This window comes from Bos mutus, chromosome 13 (genome assembly GCF_027580195.1).
Source record: "Bos mutus isolate GX-2022 chromosome 13, NWIPB_WYAK_1.1, whole genome shotgun sequence".
In the NCBI taxonomy this organism is placed as follows: domain Eukaryota; kingdom Metazoa; phylum Chordata; class Mammalia; order Artiodactyla; family Bovidae; genus Bos; species Bos mutus.
The window spans coordinates 11,366,081-11,388,819 of record NC_091629.1 but is presented as its reverse complement, the minus strand read 5'-3'; the positions used below and the strand labels follow the sequence as shown (position 1 = coordinate 11,388,819).

The window sequence follows — 22,739 nt, the reverse complement described above, 5'->3', positions numbered from 1 at the left end:
CTCTACCTTAATGCCAAGTTTGTAACTTAAAAGAGTATTTGTTTCACAACATGCTGTTTAAATAATATGGCACTGTGGAGTTCCAATACAACATACAATCAATCAAAACCAAGAAGGTGGAAAAAAAAAAGTGTAGGCAGGAGGACAGCTAAGGGAAACACAATGAGTAGGCTCCCAACATCACAAACCTCTGTTTTCTCAGTCAGTTTCACAACCTACATAACTCTTACATATAAGCATCTCACTGCTCTGAGAGCCATGATAGTGCTTAAAAATATATATTTTTCAAATAATTGGCCATAAAATGCAAATTAACTAATTCAAATGGTACTCAACTAAGTAAATATAGCCTTGCTTCTTTTCATTTCTACTAGAGATAAAATTGGGTATCTGGCTATAGTGACAGTCTTTAGAGAACTGCATTAACATTTTGTGATTTATAGGTAACTTAATGAATCTTTCAGGATAGACATTTAAAATGTTTGATTTCTGTTTCATAGCTAACTATAATTATCAGTCCTCAGATTAAACCAACATACCTACTAAATAGCATTAATTAGGAACAAAAAAGGAGAAGGCAATGGCGCCCCACTCCAGTACTCTTGCCTGGAGAATCCCAGGGATGGGGGAGCTTGGTGGGCTGCCGTCTATGGGGTCGCACAGACTCAGACACGACTGAAGTGACTTAGCAGGAACAAAAAATATTTCTAACTTCAAACCAAAATTTTTATATTCATAATTAGTCAAAGACTATCAGAGGTAACCAAAGAAATGGCAGTTACTTTTATAAAGGTATAGTTAGTTGTCTTATGTTTTATTCTACAAAGCTCTGTAATCCATGTTTGGGAGAGGAGGCACAGAAGGAATGAAAACGACTATAGCAATGCCTTCCACCAACATGATGAAACAGAATAATGTTGGTTAAATTTTTTTTTAATTATGTACTATTCAAGCCTCTCATAAAATTCACAAGTTTTTCAATAGCCCAATTCTTAAAATACAACACAGACACTACCAAACATGAAGCACAGAAACTGTAAACAAAACAAAAATATCCACAGAATGGGAAAAAATACTTGCAAATGAAGCAACAAAGTATTAATCTCCAAAATATACAAAGAGCTCATGCAGATCAATATAAAAAAACAACCAACCAACCCAATCAAAAAATGGGCAGAAGGTCTAAATAGACATTTCTGTATGTCTTTCAATGAAGACAGATTCCCTGGTAGCTCAGCTGCTAAAGAATCCACCTGCAACACAGGAGACCCTGGTTCGATTCCTGGAGAAGATTCCCTGGAGAAGGGATAGGCTACCCACTCCAGTATTCTTGGGCTACCCTGGTGGTTCAGTTGGGAAAGAATCCGCCTGCAATGTGGGAGTCCTGGGTTCGATCCCTGGATTGGGAAAATCCCCTGGAGAAGGGAACAGCTACCTACTCCAGTAATCTGGTCTGGAGAATTCTGTGGACTGTATAGTCCATGGGGTTGCAAAGAGTCAGACACCACTGAGTGACTTTCATTTTTCAAAGAAGACATACAGATGGCCAAAAGGCACATGAAAAGATGTTCAGTATCATTAATTATTAAGAGAAATGCAAAAAAAAAAGAGAGAGAGAAATGCAAATCACAACTACAATGAAGTATCACTTGAAACCAGTCAGAATGGCCATCATCAAAAAATCTATAAACAGTAAGTGCTAGAGAGGGTCTGGAGAAAAGGGAACCCTCCTACACTGTTGGTGGGAATGTAAACTGACACAGCCATTATGGAGGTTCTTTAAAAAACTAAAAACAGAACTATCATATGACCCTACAATTCCACTCCTAGGCAAATACCTGGAGAAAACTGTAATTTGAAAATTTACATGCACCCCAATGTTCACTGTAGCACTATTTACAATAGCCAGGACAGAGAAATAATCTACGTGTCCAACAACAGAGGAATGGATAAAGAAAATGTGGTACATAGAGACAATGGTATATTACTCAGCCTCAAAAAAGAACAATATAGGGACTTCCCAGAGAAGGCAATGGCACCCCACTCCAGTACTCTTGCCTGGAAAATCCCACAAATAGAGAAGCCTGGTAGGCTGCAGTCCATGGGGTGGCTAAGAGTCGGACACGACTGAGCAACTTCACTTTCACTTTCCTGCATTGGAGAAGGAAATGGCAACCCACTCCAGTCTTCTTGCCTGGAGAATCCCAGGGACGGGGGAGCCTGGTGGGCTGCCGTTTATGGGGTCGCACAGAGTCGGACACGACTGAAGCGACTTAGCAGCAGCAGCAGCAGCACAGGGACTTCCCTGGTGATCCAGTGGCTAAGACTCTGCATTCCCAATACAGGGAGCCTGGGTTCAATCCCTGGCTAGGGAACTAGATTCCACACGCTGCAACTAAGATCTGGTGCAGCCAAATAAATAAAATGAATATTTCTTTAAAAACAACAACAACAACACAACAACAACAACATAATGCCATTTGTAGCAACATGGACGGAACCAGAGATTGTCATACCAAGTGAAGTAAGTCAGACACAGAAAGCAAATATCACGTGATATCACTAATCCGTGGAATCTATAAAAAGGGTACAAATGAACTTATTCACAAAACAGAAGTAGAGTCACAGATGTAGAAAACAAACATATAACTTACCAGGAGATAAGGAAAAGGGGTAAATTGGGAGACTGGGACTGATATATATGCACTGCTGCTGCTGCTGCTGCTAAGTCGCTTCAGTCGTGTCCGACTCTGTGCGACCCCACAGACGGCAGCCCACCAGGCTCCCCCATCCCTGGGATTCTCCAGGCAAGAACACTGGAGTGGGTTGCCATTTCCTTCTCCAATGCATGAAAGGGAAAAGGGAAAGTGGACTGCAGCCTACTAGACTCCTCCGTCCATGGGATTTTCCAGGCAAGAGTACTGGAGTGGGGTGCCGGTGCCTTCTCCTATATATGCACTACTATATATAAAATAGATACCTAATAAGGACCTACTGTCTAGCACAGGGAACTCTACTCAATACTCTGTAATGGTCTATATAGGAAAAGAAATTTAAAAAGACTGTATATATGTATATGTATAACCGATTAACTTTGCTATACACCTGAAACTAACAAAACATTGTTAGTCAACTATATTCCAATAAAAATTTTTAATTAAAATAAAAACATGAAACACACAAAGAAGAAAGACTTTTTTAACGTGTCAGTGACCTATGGGACAACATTAAGAAGCCTAATTTACATGCTACTACAGTACCCCAAAAAGGTGGGGGGAGGTTTCAGGGACCAAAGGAAGGAGGAAAGGACTTAAAAATAATTATAGCAGAGGGGAAAAAAAGAAAAAGTACTTTGAATAAATCTATAAAATTTAATGAAAACTATAAAACCTACAGATCAACTAACTCCAAGTACAAGAAATATGAAGAAAACTCCATGAATGCACATCATAATTATAGTTATCACTAAAAACCAAAAAGAAAAAGAAAACTATAAAAGCAGCTGGTGGTGAGGGGTTGTTGAGGGAAAATGTCTAAGTTCTAAGAAACAAGGATAAGGATGAAAACAGATTTCTCCTGAAAAAGATGCAAGGTAAAAAAAGAAGAGCAAAATCTTCAATGTATTAAAAGAAACAATCATTAACCTAAAATTCTAAAGTGAGCTAAAATATCTTGCAAAAACACAGGCAAAATAATTGTTTTACAGATTTTTTTAAAAAGCTGACAAAACTAATCACCAGCAGTTAATCACCAGTGTTTACCATAGTAAACACTGCAGGTGGTCTTTTAGGAAGGAGGACAACAACAATGCAAATGTGAATGTACACAAATTAAGAGCACTAGAAACAATAACTACATGGATAAATATAGGTTTTTTAATTACTTAAGTCTCTTTTTAAAGTAACCGATGATTTAGAGCAAAAATAATAACAACTGTGAGGTTCATAAAATACGTAACAATTTTAAAACATCACAGAAACAGGTCCAAACAAAACAGGGTAGGAATGGAAGTATACAGTTGCAAGGTTCTTATGTGGTATGTGAAATAGTGTAATATCTCTTGAAAGCAGACTCTGACAAGCTAAAGATGTATAAACCCTAAAGCAACCAATAAAAATAACACAATGAAGAATTATTACTAATCAGCCACAATGGAATCACCAAAAATGGTCAATGAGGAAAAAGAAAGAAAATGAAAAATGATGGGCAAATTAAAAAGGATTAACAAAGGATAGATTTAAATACAACCATATCAATAATCACATTACATGCAAATTACCTGAACACTCCCATTAAAAGGCAGAGATTATAACAGTGAAAAAAGAAATTCAAGACTTCATGTTGCCTACAAAAAAAACCCATTTAAACAATAAATACAGAAAGATATTAAAAGCATGGGAAAGACATAGCAATCTGACACTAATACAAAGAAATCTGAATTCATAACATTAATATCAAAGTACATTTCAAACAAGGAATATTACCAGGATAAAGACGTTTATTCATCAAGAGGATATAAGATTCCTAAATGTTCTGTAACTAATAAGAGACCTGCAAAATAAATGAAGCAAAAACTGAAGAGAAAAAAACAAAGAAATAACAAAATGTACAGTTATAGTAAGAGAGGTTCATTTCCTTTTCTCAATAATTGAACAAGTAGAAGAAAAATATAAAAATATAAAGGACATAAAGAACTAGCAATGTAAGTCAACTTGACCTAACTCATAATTCACATTTATAGAAAATCTTCATAAGAGCAGAACAAATAAATATTCTTTTGAAAAAGCACACATAAAAACCGATAATCCATGTTCTGTGTCATTTAAAAAAAAAATTGAAAATGAATTATAACACAAAAATATTGAATGAGAAATCAACAAGATGTGAAAAATTTCTAAAACATTTCAACAGTAAATGAAATGCTTCTAAGTAACCTACAGTCAAACAAGAAATCAAAAGGAAGCCATAAGATATCTGTTCAACTAAGTAAAATGAAAATACAAAATGCCAATATCATAATTTTTAAGTGGTGCTTAGAACAAAGCTTTTAGCCTTAAATGTCCATACTAGCACTTCTAGATTCTACTCAGCATTTAATAAGAAACTTTGAAGCCTTCATCCCATCCTAACAAGTAAAAAGCATAAGAAACTGAAAAGTTAGTAACTCTTTTTTGATGCATCAGAGAAGTCAGGCCACAGGGAAAACCCCCAAATTGTGACAGACAGATATAGAGGATCACAGCATAGCCAAACAGAAATCTCCATGGCAACCAATATCAGAGTAGGAAAACCTCAAGTGTGACTAACAAATTGCGGAAGGTTCAGTGTGTTCAAGTCTGAGAGAGAAAAACACTCAGGCCTCAATCATAGGGAAGCCCTCAAAGTTTTCAAGTTTCACCTCCAGGATACCTACCCAAGTCTTGATAGTGAATACCAGAAGAAAAGATACATGCATGCTTCCATTAGAGAAGGGGGGAAGGAAAGATTCTGAAAAATGCTAAGGTATTCTATTCTTCTTAGTAAGACCTGTTCTCAGGAATCTACCTTACCAGAGCATCATCTGCTGGAGTTGTATCAGAGCTTCAAGTAGGTGGAGGAAGGGAAATATCGAACTACAACCCCCACCTGATCCTGTCCCACCAAAGCAGGGTAGGGGGTGAGAATCACTCGTGGTTCACAGTCCAGGAGTGCAGGCTCACCAAAAGACTGAGAACTAACCACAGGAATATAGAATGCTTTCTGCCTCTCTTAACATCACATTATTTTAAAAGGCCTACTTTTCATACTTGCTTTTATCCATTATATCATACACATTTTTTCACAAAAAACTATAAGGCACACTAAAAGACACATATACAGCATGAAAAGAATAAACAAACATCAGAACCAGAGACAGATATGGCAGGATTGTGGCAATTACCAGCCCAGGAATTTTAAAATTATGATTAGTATGTTAAAGGTTTTAATGTAAAAAAACAGCATGCAACAACAGATGGATACTGTAAGCAAAAAATGAAAAAGAAACTCTAAGAAAAAATTAAAGAATCTTTGAGATCAAAAACTCTATAACAAAAATGAAGACTTTGATGTACTCATTAGCACACTGGGCAAGGCTAAGAAAAGCATCTCAGAGCTTGAGGACATGAAACTAGAAACTTCGAAAAACGAAGTCAAGAGAAAAAACAACTAAGAAACACAGAACAATATCCAAAAATCACAAGACAACTATAAAAGGTGTAAACACAGTTGTAGTGGGAGTAACAGAAGGAAAAGAAAGGAACAGAAGTAATTTTGAAGGAATAATGACTAGGAATTTAACCAAAGTAAAGTCAGAAACCCAATGACAGATCCAAGAAGCTCTGAGAATACCAAGAAAGATAAAGGCCAAAAAGCAAGCAAACAAACAAAAGAACATAGGGACATCATACTGACAATGCAGAAAATCAAAGACAACAGAAAACACTCTCAAAGAACCCACAAGGTGGACAGCTTTACCTACAAACGAGCAAAGAAAAGAATTACAACTGACTTCTCTTCAGGAACAATGCAAACAACAGAGTGATGTAAAATATTCAGTGTTGAGGAAAAAAAGAAAACTAAAATTCTGCACACTGCAAAATTATACTAAAAGTGAAAGACAAAGACAAAAACTGAGGTAATTTGTTCCTGGTAGCCCTGCCTTGCAATAAATGTGAAAAATTCTTCAGAGAAGGAAAATGAAACAGGTCAGAAACATGGATTTATAGGAAGAAGCACATCAGAGAATGAATCAATGAAGGTAAAGTAATTGATTTTTCTTATTCTTTTTTTTTTTGATTTTTCTTATTCTTAATTGATTTTAATAGTTTGCTCAATGATATATTTGATATATAGTTATATATTCATATGCTATGTACACCATGTGTAAGTGAAATGAATAACAGTATTGACAGAAAAGACAGGAGGTAGAAATTAGGAATACTTTGTTATTATAAGATACTTGTACTACCATGAAATAGTACAGTGTTATTGAATGTAGCCTTAGATACACTGTAAAGACATACTACAAACATGAGGACAACCAGGAAAGAGGGAAAAAAACAACTGATATGTTAAGAATTGAGAGAAAAAGAAATCATATAAAACATCCAAAAAATACCACACAAGGGAGATAACATGTTGAAGACAAAAAACAGGAACAAAGACCAAGAACAAGAGCAACAAAAAAGTAATCTGCTTTTGTAGATACCAACCTAAACTGTATCAACAAATCACTCTAAACATAAATGGTCTAAATATACCAATTAAAAGATAGAAATAGTCAGAGTGAATCAAAAAACAAGACTCAAGTGTAGTAAATATAGACACATGTGATTAAAAATCACTGGATGTAAATTAAAAAAATCAATAAATGGAAGAAGATATGCCACACAATCACTAATCTGAACAATCCAAGAACAGCTGTATTTCAGACAGAACAGACTTCAGAGCAAGGACAGTTAACAGGAATAAAAACTGACATTATATACCAATAAAGTTATCAAGACTACAAGATAACACAGAAGTCTTTCATGTGTTTCTGCCTGACATCAAAATACATGAGGCAAAAACTGACAGAACTACAAGAGATGAAACCACTCCTGTAAGTAGAGATTTTAACATCTCTCTATCAGAACTGGACAAATCCAGTAGGCAAAAAATCAGTAAGGACATACTTGAACTGACCAACATCATTAATCAGGTGGATATAATTGACATCTACAGACTATTGTATCCAATAATAGCAAAACATACATTCTTCTCAGACTCACATGGCACATTCATTCACCAAAACAGATCACATTGTGCACCATAAAACACACTTCAACAAATCCTAAATAGAAATCTTATAATGTCCTAAACAACATCATCTTTTAGGACTTTTTTTAGTCTTTACTAAATTTTTTACAAATACTGTTTTTCTTTTATGTTTTTGATTTTTTGGCCACGAAGCATGTGGGATCTTAGCACCCCAAGCAGGGACTGAAATTGCACCCCCTGAATTGGAAGGTGAAGTCTTAACCACTGGACTGCCAGAAAATCCCCAGCGTTGAATGCTGTATTAGAAAAAAAAGATCTTAAGTGAATAACCTTACCCTGTTCTTTAGGAAAAGAGAAACAAAAAGCAAATTAAATCAAATATAAGCAGAAGGAAAGATAAAATGAAAAAGCACACATCAATGAAATGAAAACAGAAAATCAACAGAGAAAAACCAATGGAACCAAAACCTGGTATTTGCAAAGATATATAAAATTGATAAATTTCTAGCCAGGACAACTAAGAAAAAAAGGGAGGACACAAACTGCTAATATCAGAAATGAAAGAGAGAACAATGAACTACACACCTCTTGGCCATTAAAGGATAATCAAAGAAAATTATGAACAACTCTATGTTCACAAATTCGATAACCTACTGAAAACTGATCAATTTCTTGAAAGACACAACTGTTAAAAGTCATACAACAAAAGAGACAATCTGAACAGGCCTATGGCTATTAAAGAAACTGAATCAATAATGAACCACACCCAACAAAATACAGAAAGCACCAGGTCCAGATGGGTTCACTGGTAAATTCTACAAAACACTTAAGGAAGAAATTGTACCAATTATCTACAACCTCTTTATTCCTGTGATCCACACAAAGGCTTTGGCATAGTCAAAGCAAAAGTAGAGATTTTTCGGGAACTCTCTCACATTCTGCTGAAGACTCACTTGGAGAATGTTGAGCGTTACTTTGCTAGCATGTGAGATGAGTGCAACTGGGTGGTAGTCTGAGCATTCTTTGGCATTGCCTTTCTTTGGGATTGGAATGAAACCTTTTCCAGTCCTGTAGCCACTGCTGAGTCTTCCAAATTTACTGGTATATTGAGTGTAGTACGTTAACAGCATCATCTTCTAAGACTTGAAATAGCTCAACAGGAATTCCATCACCTCCACTAGCTTAGTTCATAGCGATGGGCCACTTGACTTCAGACTCCAGGATGTCTGGCTCTAGGTGAGTGATCACACCACCGTGTTATCTGAGTCATTAAGATATTTTTTGTATAGTTCTTCTGTGAATTCTTGCCACATTTTCTTGATATATCTTCTGCTTCTATTAGGTCCATACCATTTCGATCCTCTATTGTGCCCATCTTTGCATGAAATGTTCCCTTCAGTTCAGTTGCTCAGTTGTGTCCAACTCTCTGTGATCCCATGGACTGCAGCAGGTCAAGCTTCCCTGTCCATCACCAACTCCCAGAGCTTTCACAAACTCAAGTCCATTGAGTCAGTGATGCCATCCAACCATCTCATTCTCTGTCTTCCCCTTTCCTCCCACCTTCAATCTTTCCCAGGATCAGGGTCCTTTCCAATGAGTCAGTTCTTCACATCAGGTGGCCAAAGTATTGGAGTTCCCCTTCAGCATCAGTCCTTCCAATGAATATTCAGGACTGATTTGCTTTAGGATGGACTGGTTGCATCTCCTTGCAGTCCAAGGGACTCTCAAGAGTCTTCTCCAGCACCACAGTTCAAAAGCATCAATTCTTCAGCGCTCAGCTTTCTTCATATTTATAGCCCAACTCTCACATCCATACATGACTACTAGAAAAACCATAGCTTTGAGTAGACGGACCTTTGTTGGCAAAGTAATGTCTCTGATTTTTAATATGCTGTCTAGGGTGGTATTAGCCTTTCTTCCAAGGAATGAAATGTTCCCCTGGTTTGAAGAGATCTGTAGTCTTCCTCATTCTATTCTTTTCCTCTATTTCTTTGCATGGATCACTGAGAAAGGCTTTCTTATCTCTCCTTGCTATTCTTTGGAACTCTGCATTCAAACGGTATATCTTTCCTTTACTCTTTTGCCTTTAGCTTCTCTTCTTTTCTCTTCTCTTCTCAGCAATTTGTAAGGCCTCCTCAGACAATCATTTTGCCTTTTCGCATTTCTTTTTCTTGGGGATGGTGTTGATCATTGCCTCCTGTACAATGTCACAAACCTCCATCCATAGTTCTTTAGGAACTCTATCAAATCTAATCCCTTGAATCTATTTGTCACTTCCACTGTATAACCGTAAGGGGTTTGATTTAGATCGTATCTGAATGGTCTAGTGGTTTTCCCTACTTTCTTCAATTTAAGTCTGAATTTGGCAATAAGGAGTTCATGATCTGAGCCACAGTCAGCTCCTAGTCTTGTGTTTGCTGACCGTACACAGCTTCTCCATCTTTGGCTGCTAAAAATATAATCAATCTGATTTCAGTGTTGACCATCTGGTGATGTCCATGTGTAGAGTCATCTCTTGTATTGATGGAAGAGGGTTTTTGCTTTGACCAGTGCATTCTCTTGGCAGAACTCTGTTAGCCTTTGCCCTACTTCATTTTGTACTCCAAGTCCAAACTTTCCTGTTACTCCCGGTATCTCTCAACTTCATAGTTTTGGATTCAAGTCCCCTATAATGAAAAGGACCTCGTTCTTTGGTGTTAGTTCTAAAAGGTCTTTCAATGGACAATGGAGTACATGTATACTTTCAAACAAAGTTTTTCTCCAGATACATGCCCAGAAGTAGGATTACTGGGTCATATGGTAACTCTAGTCTTCGTTTTCTAAGGAACCTCCAAACTGTTCCAGAAGCCTATATTCTTGCCTATTTCCATAAACCAGTCTCATTCTTCTAACTCCTTTTATCACAGAGATGCATTTTAAGATACGGCATCCAATGAGATCCTTTCATCTGCCAGCAGTTCCCAATAAAGAACAATTAACTATACGGGAGTCTGGGATTGACACAGACAACATTGTTATAGCTAAAATAAATCACCAACTAGAACCTACTATATAGCACACAGAACTCTGCTCAACATTTTGTAATAAATAGGAAAACAATTTAAAAAACAATGAGGGAAAAAGAAAACATTGTATTTAGTCAAGTCTAAAACATGTTAATTACATATGTACGATTACGTTATGTGACATTGAGAGAGGAAAAATGCTACCTATTCAACCATCACCCGATTTTTTTCCTTTGATATACAAATTTACTTCACACTAAAATGAAAGCAACAAGCCTTAAAAAAAAAAAAAGTGATTATAGCAAGGTTTCAGAATAAGGTTAATGTAAAAAAGGAAACTGGTTTCCTATATACCAGGAAGAAACAAGTTGAATTTCAAATTATAAATCCTTAGGTTAAATCTAACTAAATATGTAGAAGGTCTGTATGAGGAAGAAACAAAACTTTGATGAACAAAATTAAAGAACTAAGTAAATGGAGAATTTTTCCAACTTCATAGATAGATAAATTGCCAATATCATCAAAATGTCCCAACTTCATCTACAGATTCTAAACATTCTGAATCAAAATTCCAGCATTTGTGTGTGTGTGTGTGTGTGTGTGTGTGTGTGACTATTGAGAAATTGATTCTACACAAGAAGAAATAAAAGACCCGAAATAGCCAACGTAATATTGAAAGGCAAGTTGGAGCACTGATATTAACTCAATTTCAGACTCACTATAAAGTTACAGTAATTAGGACATCATAGTATTGATGAAAGAACAGACAAATAGATGAATGGAACAGAGAGCCCAGAAATAGATCCACACAAATACTGTCAACTGATCACAAAAGTAATACAATGAAATACAGATAAGCTTTTCAACAAATGGTGCTAGAATATTAAATATGCACATAAAACTAAAAAAAGGAATCTAGACACAGAACACATATCCCTTATAAAAATGAACTCAAAATGGACTACAAACTTAAATGTATAATAAAAAACTATAAAACTCTTTATAAAGAGTTTATAAAACTCCTTGTCTAACTGAATGAACATATGAGTCATGCAGTGTAGGGCCACCCAAGACACAAGGGTCATGGTGGAGAGTTCTGCCAAATGTGGTACACTAGAGAAGGGAATGGCAAACCACTGCATTATTCTTGCATTGAGAAGCCCATGAACAGTATGAAAAGGCAAAAAGATGAGAGTCAATTCTTAGGCAGGTTCATAAGAAGTCCAGGGTCACCGAGGAGGATAAGGGGGTCTGGGGTTCTCAAGGAGGAGGAAAGGACAAACTTTTTTTTTTTCCTCTACATTCTTAGTCACATAAAATTAAGTTGTTTTTTTTTTTTTTCTTTAAGCCTGGAACTGATGATTACACAATTCAGTTTAAACTCTGTACTAGGGATTATGTAACAACAATGTACCCTGCTTGAGGACAGTTTCTCCTTCCTGAAAACCTTGTGATTAATCCCAATATATCAGAATGTATTTATGAGGATGGGTCTGGTAGGATCTATCTACTGTTAAATTGTAATCCTATTATCCTAAAATGTAAATTGTGGGACAGGGTTTGGTAAAATTTTCACAAACTTGAGACATTCTTTGATTTATTATAATAACCAATTAAAAAAGTATATAACTCCCTTGCTAACACTAGCGAGGGGTGCACTCTCCATCCCCTTTCTGATGTCTATGTCAGAAGCTTTCTCTGTCCCTTTTTATACTCAAATAAAACTCTGCAATACAAAAGCTCTTGAGTGATCAAGCCTGGTTCCTGGTCCTGAAGTTTAATCTTCTGAGATAACGAATCCGATACCATTCACTGTAAGCTGTCAAAGATATGACACTAAAACATGAACACCTCAGTAGGTGCCCAATATGCTACTGGAGAAGACTGGAAAATAATTCCAGAAACAATGAAGGGATGGAGCCAAAGCGAAAACAAAGCCCAGTTGTGGACATGACTGCTAATGGAAGTAAACTCCAATACTGTAAAGAACAAATATTGCATAGGAACCTGTTACGTTAGGTCCATGAATCAAGGTAAATTGGAAGTGGTCAAACAGGAGATGGCAAGAGTAAACATTGACATTTTAAGAATCAGTGAACTAAAATGGACTGGAATGGGCAAATTTAACTCAGATGATCATTATATCTACGACTGTGGGCAAAGTATCCCTTAGAAGAAATGGAGTACCCCTTATAGTCAGTAAAAGAGGCCTAAATGCAGTTCTTGGGTATAATCTCAAAAACAACAGAATGATCTCTGTTCGTTTCCAAGGCAAATCATTCAATATCACAGTAATCCAAGTCTATACGGCAACCTGTAATGCTGAAGAAGCTGAAGTTGAATGGTTCTATGAAGAACTACAAGACCTTCTAGAACAAAGACCAAAAAAAGACGTCCTTTTCTTTATAGGGGACTGAAATGCAAAAGTACGAAGTCAAGAAACACCTGGAGTAACAGGCAACTTTGGACTTGGAGTACAAAATGAAGCAGGGCAAAGGCTAACATAGTTCTGCCAAGAGAATGCACTGCTCAAAGCAAAAATCCTCTTCCATCAACAGAAGAGACGACTCTACACATGGACATCACCAGATGGTCAATACTGAAATCAGACTGATTATATACTTAGCAGCCAAAGATGGAGAAGCTGTGTACAGTAAGCAAAAACACAACTCACACAACTCAATACCTGAAAAACAATACAATTAAAAAATGGGCAGAAGACCTAAGTAGACATCTCGAAAGAAGACATACAAATGGCCAAAAGGCACATGAAAAGATGTTCAATATTGCCAATAATTAGAGAAATGCAAATCAAAATCACGATAAATTATCACTTCACACTGATCAGAATGGCTATCAAAAAGTCAACAAATAATAAATGCTGGAGAAGGTACTGAAAAAAGGAAACCCTCCCCTACACTGTCAGTGGAATGTAAACTGGTACAGCCACTATGGGAAATACTATAGAGGTTCCTTAAAAAACTACAAGTAGAACTACCATATGGATCCAGCAATCCCACTTCTGGGCAAATATCCAGAACAGACAGTAAGAACTAATTCAAAAACATACATGCACCCCAAAAGTTTACAGCAGCACTATTTTCAACTGGTAAATCATGGAAGCAATCTAAATGTCCACTGACACAAACACACACAATGTTCACAGATCAGAAAACTCAGTATTATTAAGGTATTAATACTCCCCCTCAAATGATCTGTAGATTCACTGCTGTTTGATTCAAAATACCAGCAGTTTTATTTCTAAAAGCTGACAATCTAATTCTGAAATCCATATACAAATGCACAGAACCTAGAATAGCCCAAACAACTCTGAAAGAGTACAATCTTGGAAGGTGGACCCTATCTGACCTCAAGCATCATTATAAATCTATAGTAATCAAGATTGTGTGGTATGGAACAGAATTAGAGTCTAGAAATAGGCCCATATACAGATGGTCAACTGACTCTCAACAAATGGAGGTAAAGGTAATTTAATAAAGAAAGGACAATCTGTTCTAAAAATGGCTCAGGAAAAACTGAATTATCAATATTCAAATCAGTGGACTTTGATGTATAACTCACGTCATACACAAAAATTAACCCAAAATGGATCACAGACCTAAATGTAAAAGATAAAAATATAAAACTTTTAAAAGAAAATATATGTATCTGATAAATGACTTGCAACACATAATGCTTCACAAAACTCGGTAATAAATCAATAAAAAGGGAGAGGTGGTGGATAGATGTGGACCCTTCACCAAAATAAATAAATAAATAGCTAATATTCACATGAAAATATGTTTAACGTATGTATAGGTCACTGAAGAAATACAAATCAAAATCCTCTAGTGTCACCACCATCCCTTTCTGGATTACTGCAATAACCTCCTAATGGCCTCCTTCCTTTCACTCTTCACTCTCCACAGTCCATAGAGAGTCTTCCTTTCATTCTTGACTCTCTATAGTCCAGTAGCTGCAGGTTCTTATAAAACCTAAGTTAAGACCATGTTACATCTCAGCTTAAAACTCTAATGGCTCATTTTTCACTCAAATTAAAAACCTTCCACTGGCTTATATAGTCTTAGAAGATTGGCCTCTCACACTGGCCTCTGCTCCTACTGCAACCCCCTCACCCTCCTTTCACAGTAATCCCAGCTGCCTGTCCCTGTCTCCACTTGCTTTCATGTTAACTACATGATAATAATCTTAGTAATATTTAACATTTACTAAGTAATACTTACTATGAACCAGATATTGTTCTAACTGCTTTAAATGCATTATCTCATTCAATTCCAACAATTATCTCCCCCCACTTTACGAACAATAAAACTGAGTTACAAAGAGGTTAATTAACCTAAAGAGTTCAGTCTGTAAGTGTTGAAGCCAGAATTCAAAATCACAGATGGAAGAAGTCAACTGCACAGCCCAAAATATACATGTCAATGATGTCACCTACTTCTTAACATTCTTAAGAAATAAGCACAGAATAAAGAGAAGATAGGATAAAGGACTACGAGAGGGAAAATCAACGTGCTTGATGTAGTCTCAGAGATGTAAAATTGGTTAGGAGGAACCAGGACAATTCAAGTATTTTCAAAATGCAGCACATAACTAGTTAAAAGGTAAAAGTCAGCACAAAACTAGTTATTACGTAAATCAAAATATGGCATTTAAAACTTACTTTTTCTGTAGTAACAGTCAAGGAAGGAACCAATGCAGGTGATGGTTCTGGTTGCTTCTTATGTTTTTGTTTGTGTTTGTCCTTTTCTTTATATTTCTAAAAATGCACAGAAGTAAAATACAATTTAAATTTAAACTGATATATACATAATAAAGATGGTATTTCTTTATAATTACATTCAAGTAATTTAAAATATTAATAAATGCTTGTCAAAAAAAAACCAAACTCACTTCTAATCAGATATCATTTTATATATAAACAATACTAGTAATATATGATGGTATTACTACATCTATTACTATATATTACAATATATAGTACTACTACTGTAAGTAATATTAAGGTGATTTGTTTTCTTATCCTTGACCAACCTAAAAGATGAACTGAAGTCTACATTTGTATCTGACAAACTATTTTTGTCCTATTAAAAATACCAAATGCTGTTGTATAGATTTCATAAATAGTACTTTAAAATTTCTATACACTTTGACATGCACTATCACCTCATAATAGTATCAGATTCTCCAACACCATGCATTAAATTCTATGGCCCATAAACTACAAACCAGTGCACAGAAACTCAGACAAGAAATTCTTTTTGATGTTTACTCAAAACATAGACAAATCAGTTATCTCTGTTAAAACTGATGAATTGAAATACAAAAAGAATTAATAAGAAATTAACTACATATTAGGAACCCAACTTTATTTAACATCAAAATACTTTAACCAAATTGTTCTCAATTGTTTGAATCAGTAGGTAAGCGTATTGTAAGGGAAGTTATGACCAACTTAGACAGCATATTGAAAAGCAGAGACCTTACTTTGCCAACAAAGGTCCATCTAGTCAAGGATATGGTTTTCCCAGTGGTCATGTATGGATGTGAGAGTTGGACTGTGAAGAAAGCTGAGCGCCAAAGAATTGATGCTTTTGAACTGTGGTGTTGGAGAAGACTCTTGAGAGTCCTTTGGACTGCAAGGAGATCCAATCAGTCCATTCTGAAGGAGATGAGCCTGGGATCTCTTTGGAAGGAATGATGCTAAAGCTGAAACTCCAGTACTTTGGCCACCTCATGCGAAGAGTTGACTCATTGGAAAAGACTCTGATGCTGGGAGGGATTGGGGGCAAGACGAGAAGGGGACGGCAGAGGATGAGATGGCTGGATGGCATCACTGACTCGATGGACATGAGTCTGAGTGAACTCCGGGAGTTGGTGACGAACAGGGAGGCCTGGCGTGCTGTGATTCATGGGGTCTCAAAGAGTCGGACACGACTGAGCGACTGAACTGAACTGAACTGAACTGAAAGAGTTAATTCAACTTATTTCTCATAGTACTTAAGTTTAACCATTCAGAGCACTTAATCTATTCAAAGCATGAAAGAATACTACCACTGGCCCTGCCCTAGAAGAGAGAGCATATCAGCAAAACAAAATGTGTACAAATAAAGGATAGATGTTTTACTATAATACCTAAGACTACTGTCCCTTTTTGTTTTTAATTACTGATTTAAGTACATAAGATACCTCTCTATAGCAAGGTTAATACTTTAGAAAATGTAAAATAAAAGTAACAGTTTTTATTCAGAGTTTTTAGGAAACTTTGTTACTATGAAGTTGTTTTAACTGTGACAGATCATAAGGAACCATGCCTCTAATTCTTTGTATGAGGATGTCATATAGAAGTTGAGGAGCCAAGAGCTTTGAGAAGCCCTCTATGGCTTTCACCTTTGCCGCCTTAGTTTCTAGTCATCATGTAGAGAGTCAGTTCACACTTTTCTGATAGAGAGGCTAGGTAGAAAAAGAGGTCCCATGGAGAAGAACTGGGGTTAATCCCAGCCTAGAGTCAGCAGCATGTCAATTGAGACACGTAAATAAGACTACCTTACATCACCCAGCCAGCCACCAGCTGAGAGTAGACTCATGATTAAGCCCAGCTGATACCATGTGAAGGCAAGACAAATTGTGCTGAGCCCTAACCACTAAAAAATGTATACCACTAAAAGTCGTCAAGTGGTTTACCAAGGAATAGTAGATAATTCAAACAAAACCAGAATTCACAACTAGGTAATGGGAGTTAATGAAAGTAGAAATTAAAAGTAACTCATATTGGAATTTTTATATTCACCAAAATAACAAATATAACTATACAATCTAGTTTATAAATATGATCCTTGACTGCAGTAAGTTCTGTATCAATACTCTTCTCCCATAAAGGTAATAGAGGAGCCTCTCCATCCTTCTTCATGTTCTACTTCCCATACTGGGCTTTATTCATCAAGGGTACAAGAGCTGGGATAATTTTATATATATTTTACAGAGAACGACACTGAAAAACAAGATGAACAATCTCCACGAGGCTTCCCTGGTGGCTCAGTCAAGAATCTGCCTACAATGCAGGAGACTCGGTTCAATCCCTGGATCGGAAAGACCCCTGGAGAAGGGAATGGCAATCCATTCCAGTATTCTTGCCTGGAGAGTCTCATGGACAGAGGAGCCTGGTCGGCTACAGTTCATGGGGTCGCAAAGAGCTGGACACAACTGAGAGAATAACACACTCACAAACAACAGCTACAATCGTGGAGAGAACAGAAGAGTAAAAACTAAAGTATACATGTATAGGTATAAAAACATGAATGTATGTAAGACAAAACAGAATAATACACCACTTTGGTCCTATGTAATACACCAAGAAATATATGCTGAGATTGTAAATGTTCACTGGGAGAGATTGTGAGTAGATTACATCTACAACATAGGCCTGTGAAATATGAATCAATGCAGTGTAATGACTTTCACACTAAAGAGATAGGCTGGTTTTAACAGAACAGGAAAAAAAATTCAGGAAAATATTCAGTTACATCTAAATACTTAGCATATGAAAAAGATGGGATTCCAAATCAGCAGGAAAGACTGAAATTATTTAATAATACTAGAAAAAGTGGTTAATAATGTAGTAAAAATGTCTTATACAAAAAAAAGATAAAATCTAAACAGATTATTTTATAGTTAAAAATTAAAATAATCTAAGAGGCTGAAGAAAATGTTTTTTAAAATTTGAAATTTAAAGGAGGAAAGACTTAAGCATAAAACAAAGTAAAAATCAGAAACAGAAAAGGTAGTTTTAGCTATTCAAATTCAAATACTTGTGCATCAATTTAAAAATCATTAAAAAGCTAAAAACAAACTGAGAAATAAGTTAACATGTTCTGTATTTTAGTGTTTAAAATGTTGATAAATCAGTAAGAAAAAATAAACATGCTATGAAACAACACAAAGGACAATTCACAAAAGAAACAATGAGCCACAAAACAAAAAATGTGCAACCAAGGACTGAAGAACTAATGGCAATACTATTCTATTACCTAAATTTTTTTAACACCAAAACTGTTGGATTTTTATTTTTAATTTTAAGACCCAATGTTGCCCAAGTTACAGTGAAATGAGCACTAGCATACAATGCTAAAGAGAATGTAAACATGCAATGGACCATTTTAAACATAAGAGTTAGAAACTGTAGATATAGTATCTGACTAGTAATTTCATCTCTAACAAGTGAAGGTTCAAATATAGTTTATTATGCTACTATTTGCAATGAGAAAAAAAACTGTAGATAATCTAAATGTTCAACAACACAGGTGTGGTTGAAAAAATTATTATACAACCATGTAATGGTCATTTTAAAAGTATGTTCTAAAGGAATAAAGATCTGGTAAAATGGTTAATATGAGTTTCACTCTAAAATTTTATGCAAAGAGTCAAGCTTCAGAAAGAAAAACAAAGCTGAAGATGTCACAGTTTCTGATTTCAAACTATACTACAAACTGTTGGTAATCAAAACAGTACGGTACTAGCACAGAAACAGACACTGAGATCAGCAGAATGGAACAGAATCCAGAAATAAACCCATATTTATAGGGTCAATTGGGCTTCCCTGGTGGCTCAGACAGTAAAGAAACTGCCTACAATGCAGGAGACCTGGGTTCAATCTCTGGCTCAGGAAGATCTCCTGGAGGAGGAAATGGCAACCAACTCCAGTATTTGTGCCTGGAAAACTCCATGGACAGACTAGCCTGGTGGGATCCCATGGAATCCATGGGATTGCAAAGAGTCAGAACACGACTGAGCAACTAATACTATAAGGTCAATTAATCTACAACAAAGGAGGCAAGAAGAATCAAAAGGGAAAAGATATTCTCTACAATCAATAATGTTGTGAAAACCGGACAGCCACATGCAAAAGAATCAGACTACTTTCTCACACTGTATACAAAAATAAACTCAAAGTGACTTAAATAGAAGACCCGAAACCATACAACTAAAAGAAAACATGGACAGTATGCCTTTTGACATTGATTTTAACAGACTCTTTCTAGATATGTCTTCTCAGGTAAGAGAAACAAAGGCAAATATAAATAAATGTGCCTACATCAAACTGAAAATGAAAAGCTTTTGCACAGTGAAGGAAATGAAACAGCCATATTTGGAAACAATACATCTGATAAGGAGTTAATATCCAAAATATGCAAAGAACTCATACAACTCAATATGCAAAAAAACAAATTAAAAAATGAGCAGAGTACATGAATAGACATTTTTCCAAAGAAGACATTCAGATGGCCAATAGACATATGAAAAGAGTCTCAACATTATTAATAATCAGGGAAATGCAAATCAAAACCACAATGATATACTACCTCACACCTGTCAGAATGGCTATCATCAAAAAGACAACAAATAACAAGTACTGGAAAGGATGCAGAAAAAAGAACATTTGTGAACTGTTGGTGGGATTGCAAATTAGCTCAGCCACTATGGAAAACAATATGAAGATTCCTCAAAAAATTAAAAATAGAACTGCCTTATTATCCAGCAGTTTCACTTCTGGGTATTCACCCAAAGAAAACAAAAACACTAATTTGAAACAACATACACACAACGTTCACTGAAGCATTATTTGCAATAGCCAAGATATAGAAGTAACCCAATTGGCCATCAATAGATTAAGTGCATAAAGATGCTGTGTGTGCCTGTGTAACATTACTCAACAATTAAAAAAAAAAAAAAAACTTTCTATTTTACATGAATGGACTTAGATGGTATTATGTTAAGTTGAATGGACTTAGATGGTATTATGTTAAGTTAAATAAGTCAGAGAGAGAAAGACAAACACCACCATATGACCTTACTCTTATGTGGAATCTAAAAAACAGAACAAACCAAAATGGAAACAGATTCAGATGCAGAGTAGGGTGGGAGTGAAAACTTTCAGTTATAAAATAAGTAAACAAAGGGAGGTAGGTATAAGATACACCATAAGGAACATGGTCAATAATATTGTCAAGAACACTGGACAGATGGCTACTGGACTTATGGTGATCATTTCATAATATATGTAAGTATCAAATCACTACATAGTACACCCAAAACTAATATAATACTGCATATCAACTATATTACTTCCATAAAAAATAAGTTTAATAAGTGAATAAAAATTTTATGCAAAGAGAGAACAACAACCAGAAGGGAATAAACACTATTTTTATGTAAAACTATAGGTCAGGACAACTGGTGTCACTCCCAAATACATCAGTGTGTATAATTAACAATAAAAATAATCAGAATTGTAGCAACTTATAATATACATATGTATATAAAATCTCATTTCATCCTTAAAGCAGCCCTGTGATGATCTACTTTTATAGATCAGAAAGGAATGGCTTAAACAAGTACAAAATAGATTCTTATCTATACCTCCCAAGAAACTTAGCTGAAACAAAAACTCTTTTTAATTTAAAGAAAAAAATAAATAAGGTACCCATGACAAACTATAAAAAGAAAATTTGAAAGAGTAGGGGAAAGAAGAAAGATTTAAAGGAAAGGAGAGAAAATGATTCCATCTTAAAAGTATCTTTAGCTGCAGAATGAACTACTTTCCCTGTAGAAGGTAGGGACAATACAGGAGTTTTTAACCTAAATTTAGAGCATGATGAACAACTAAGAGACATTTCCAGTATTCAAACCGGAATGGTTAAAGAAATCATTAAAGCAAAAGTAAAGTACAAGACAGTAGAGGTAATACTTGAAATAAGCTCCTGTCTTCCAACACAGAGGAATTAGATATCTCAGAGTCTGAGGAATACATATGTTATCACAGAAACACTGGTAGAAAGAAATGTTTGGGGTTAGTCAGAAAGTGAATTCTAAAAGGAATGCAACATGGTGCTTGAGGTTATTTCCCCAGAAAAGTTCTAAATTAACAAAGATGTGCTCATATGTGGGAAAGATTTCATTATCACTAAGTGTGAAGAAGAGTTCATCAGGAAGCCTAATATTAGAAATTAAATTTCTACTACGGAAAAGAGGATCTATGTTCAGTAACTCCCAAGGCTTTAAATGGTGATTTAAAATCACATCAATTTTTTCCAATGTTAACAATTAAAAATCAATCAAAAACCAGTGAAAACAACAAACCAAACAGCAACCCAAACTGGGGGAATGATGAGTGAGTGAGTGAGTGAAGTCGCTCAGTAGTGTCCGACTCTTTGCGACCCCATAGACTATAGCCTACCAGGCTCCTCCATCCATGGGATTTTCCAGGCAAGAGTACTGGAGTGGGTTGCCATTTCCTTCTCCAGGGGGAATGGCAGAAGCAGATAATACATTAAACAAAAACTAGCAAGCAAGCAGTGAAATAGAAGACTCTAGAAATAGAGCAGAAGTTGCCCTGAACTGAACTATAGAATTCAGCTATTAATAATCCTACTTCCAATTAGCTAAAATTCTGAAAAATATCACAAAAACTCCCAAATCTGCAGAGAAACAACCTTTTCTTTTGCTTTTCCTGACTATTTAATTTGTTCTTTCTTTACCTGAAGAGTAGTGCAGGCTTTAGAGCAGAAACAGGAAACGCTAGGGGAAGGGAGAGTACTGACTGTTTGGAAGTAGACAATCTAGGCTAGGAATGAATTATATAAAATCAGAGGGTATTCTTAAGTCTGTGAACTATCCCCACACAGTTAAGAGATTAAAATCTAGCACAAGATATTTAATCAAGAATTAGAAGAGAGCTGAGCCTGGGTTCTACCAAAAACTGCATACTGTCCCAGTTGAGTTTGTACACTGCACCCTTGACAGTTCCTCTGGAATCAGAAAGAGACACTTAGTCCTCAAACCCTAGTCTCAAAAATGTTGAGAAGAGATTCACGAAATGGTCTTAACTAAAGAGGAGCAAATACCCAGAAAGAGCCTCAAAAACATGAGCAAGAAAGG

General features: G+C 35.8%; 1 protein-coding gene across 5 annotated transcripts in view; it reads right to left on the bottom strand.

Annotated features, from left to right (window-relative positions):
- MLLT10 (MLLT10 histone lysine methyltransferase DOT1L cofactor) overlaps positions 1-22,739 on the bottom strand; it is a 207,176-nt gene that overhangs the window by 73,288 nt on the left and 111,149 nt on the right. For all 5 annotated transcript variants that reach the window (XR_011466442.1, XR_011466443.1, XM_070380988.1 and 2 more), the window contains exon 9: positions 15,469-15,564. Coding sequence is in view for 3 of the 5 variants with exons in the window: in XM_070380988.1 (XP_070237089.1) it covers positions 15,469-15,564 (96 nt within the window). In the remaining 2 variants the exon portion in view is untranslated. The remainder of the gene's footprint in view (positions 1-15,468; positions 15,565-22,739) is intronic.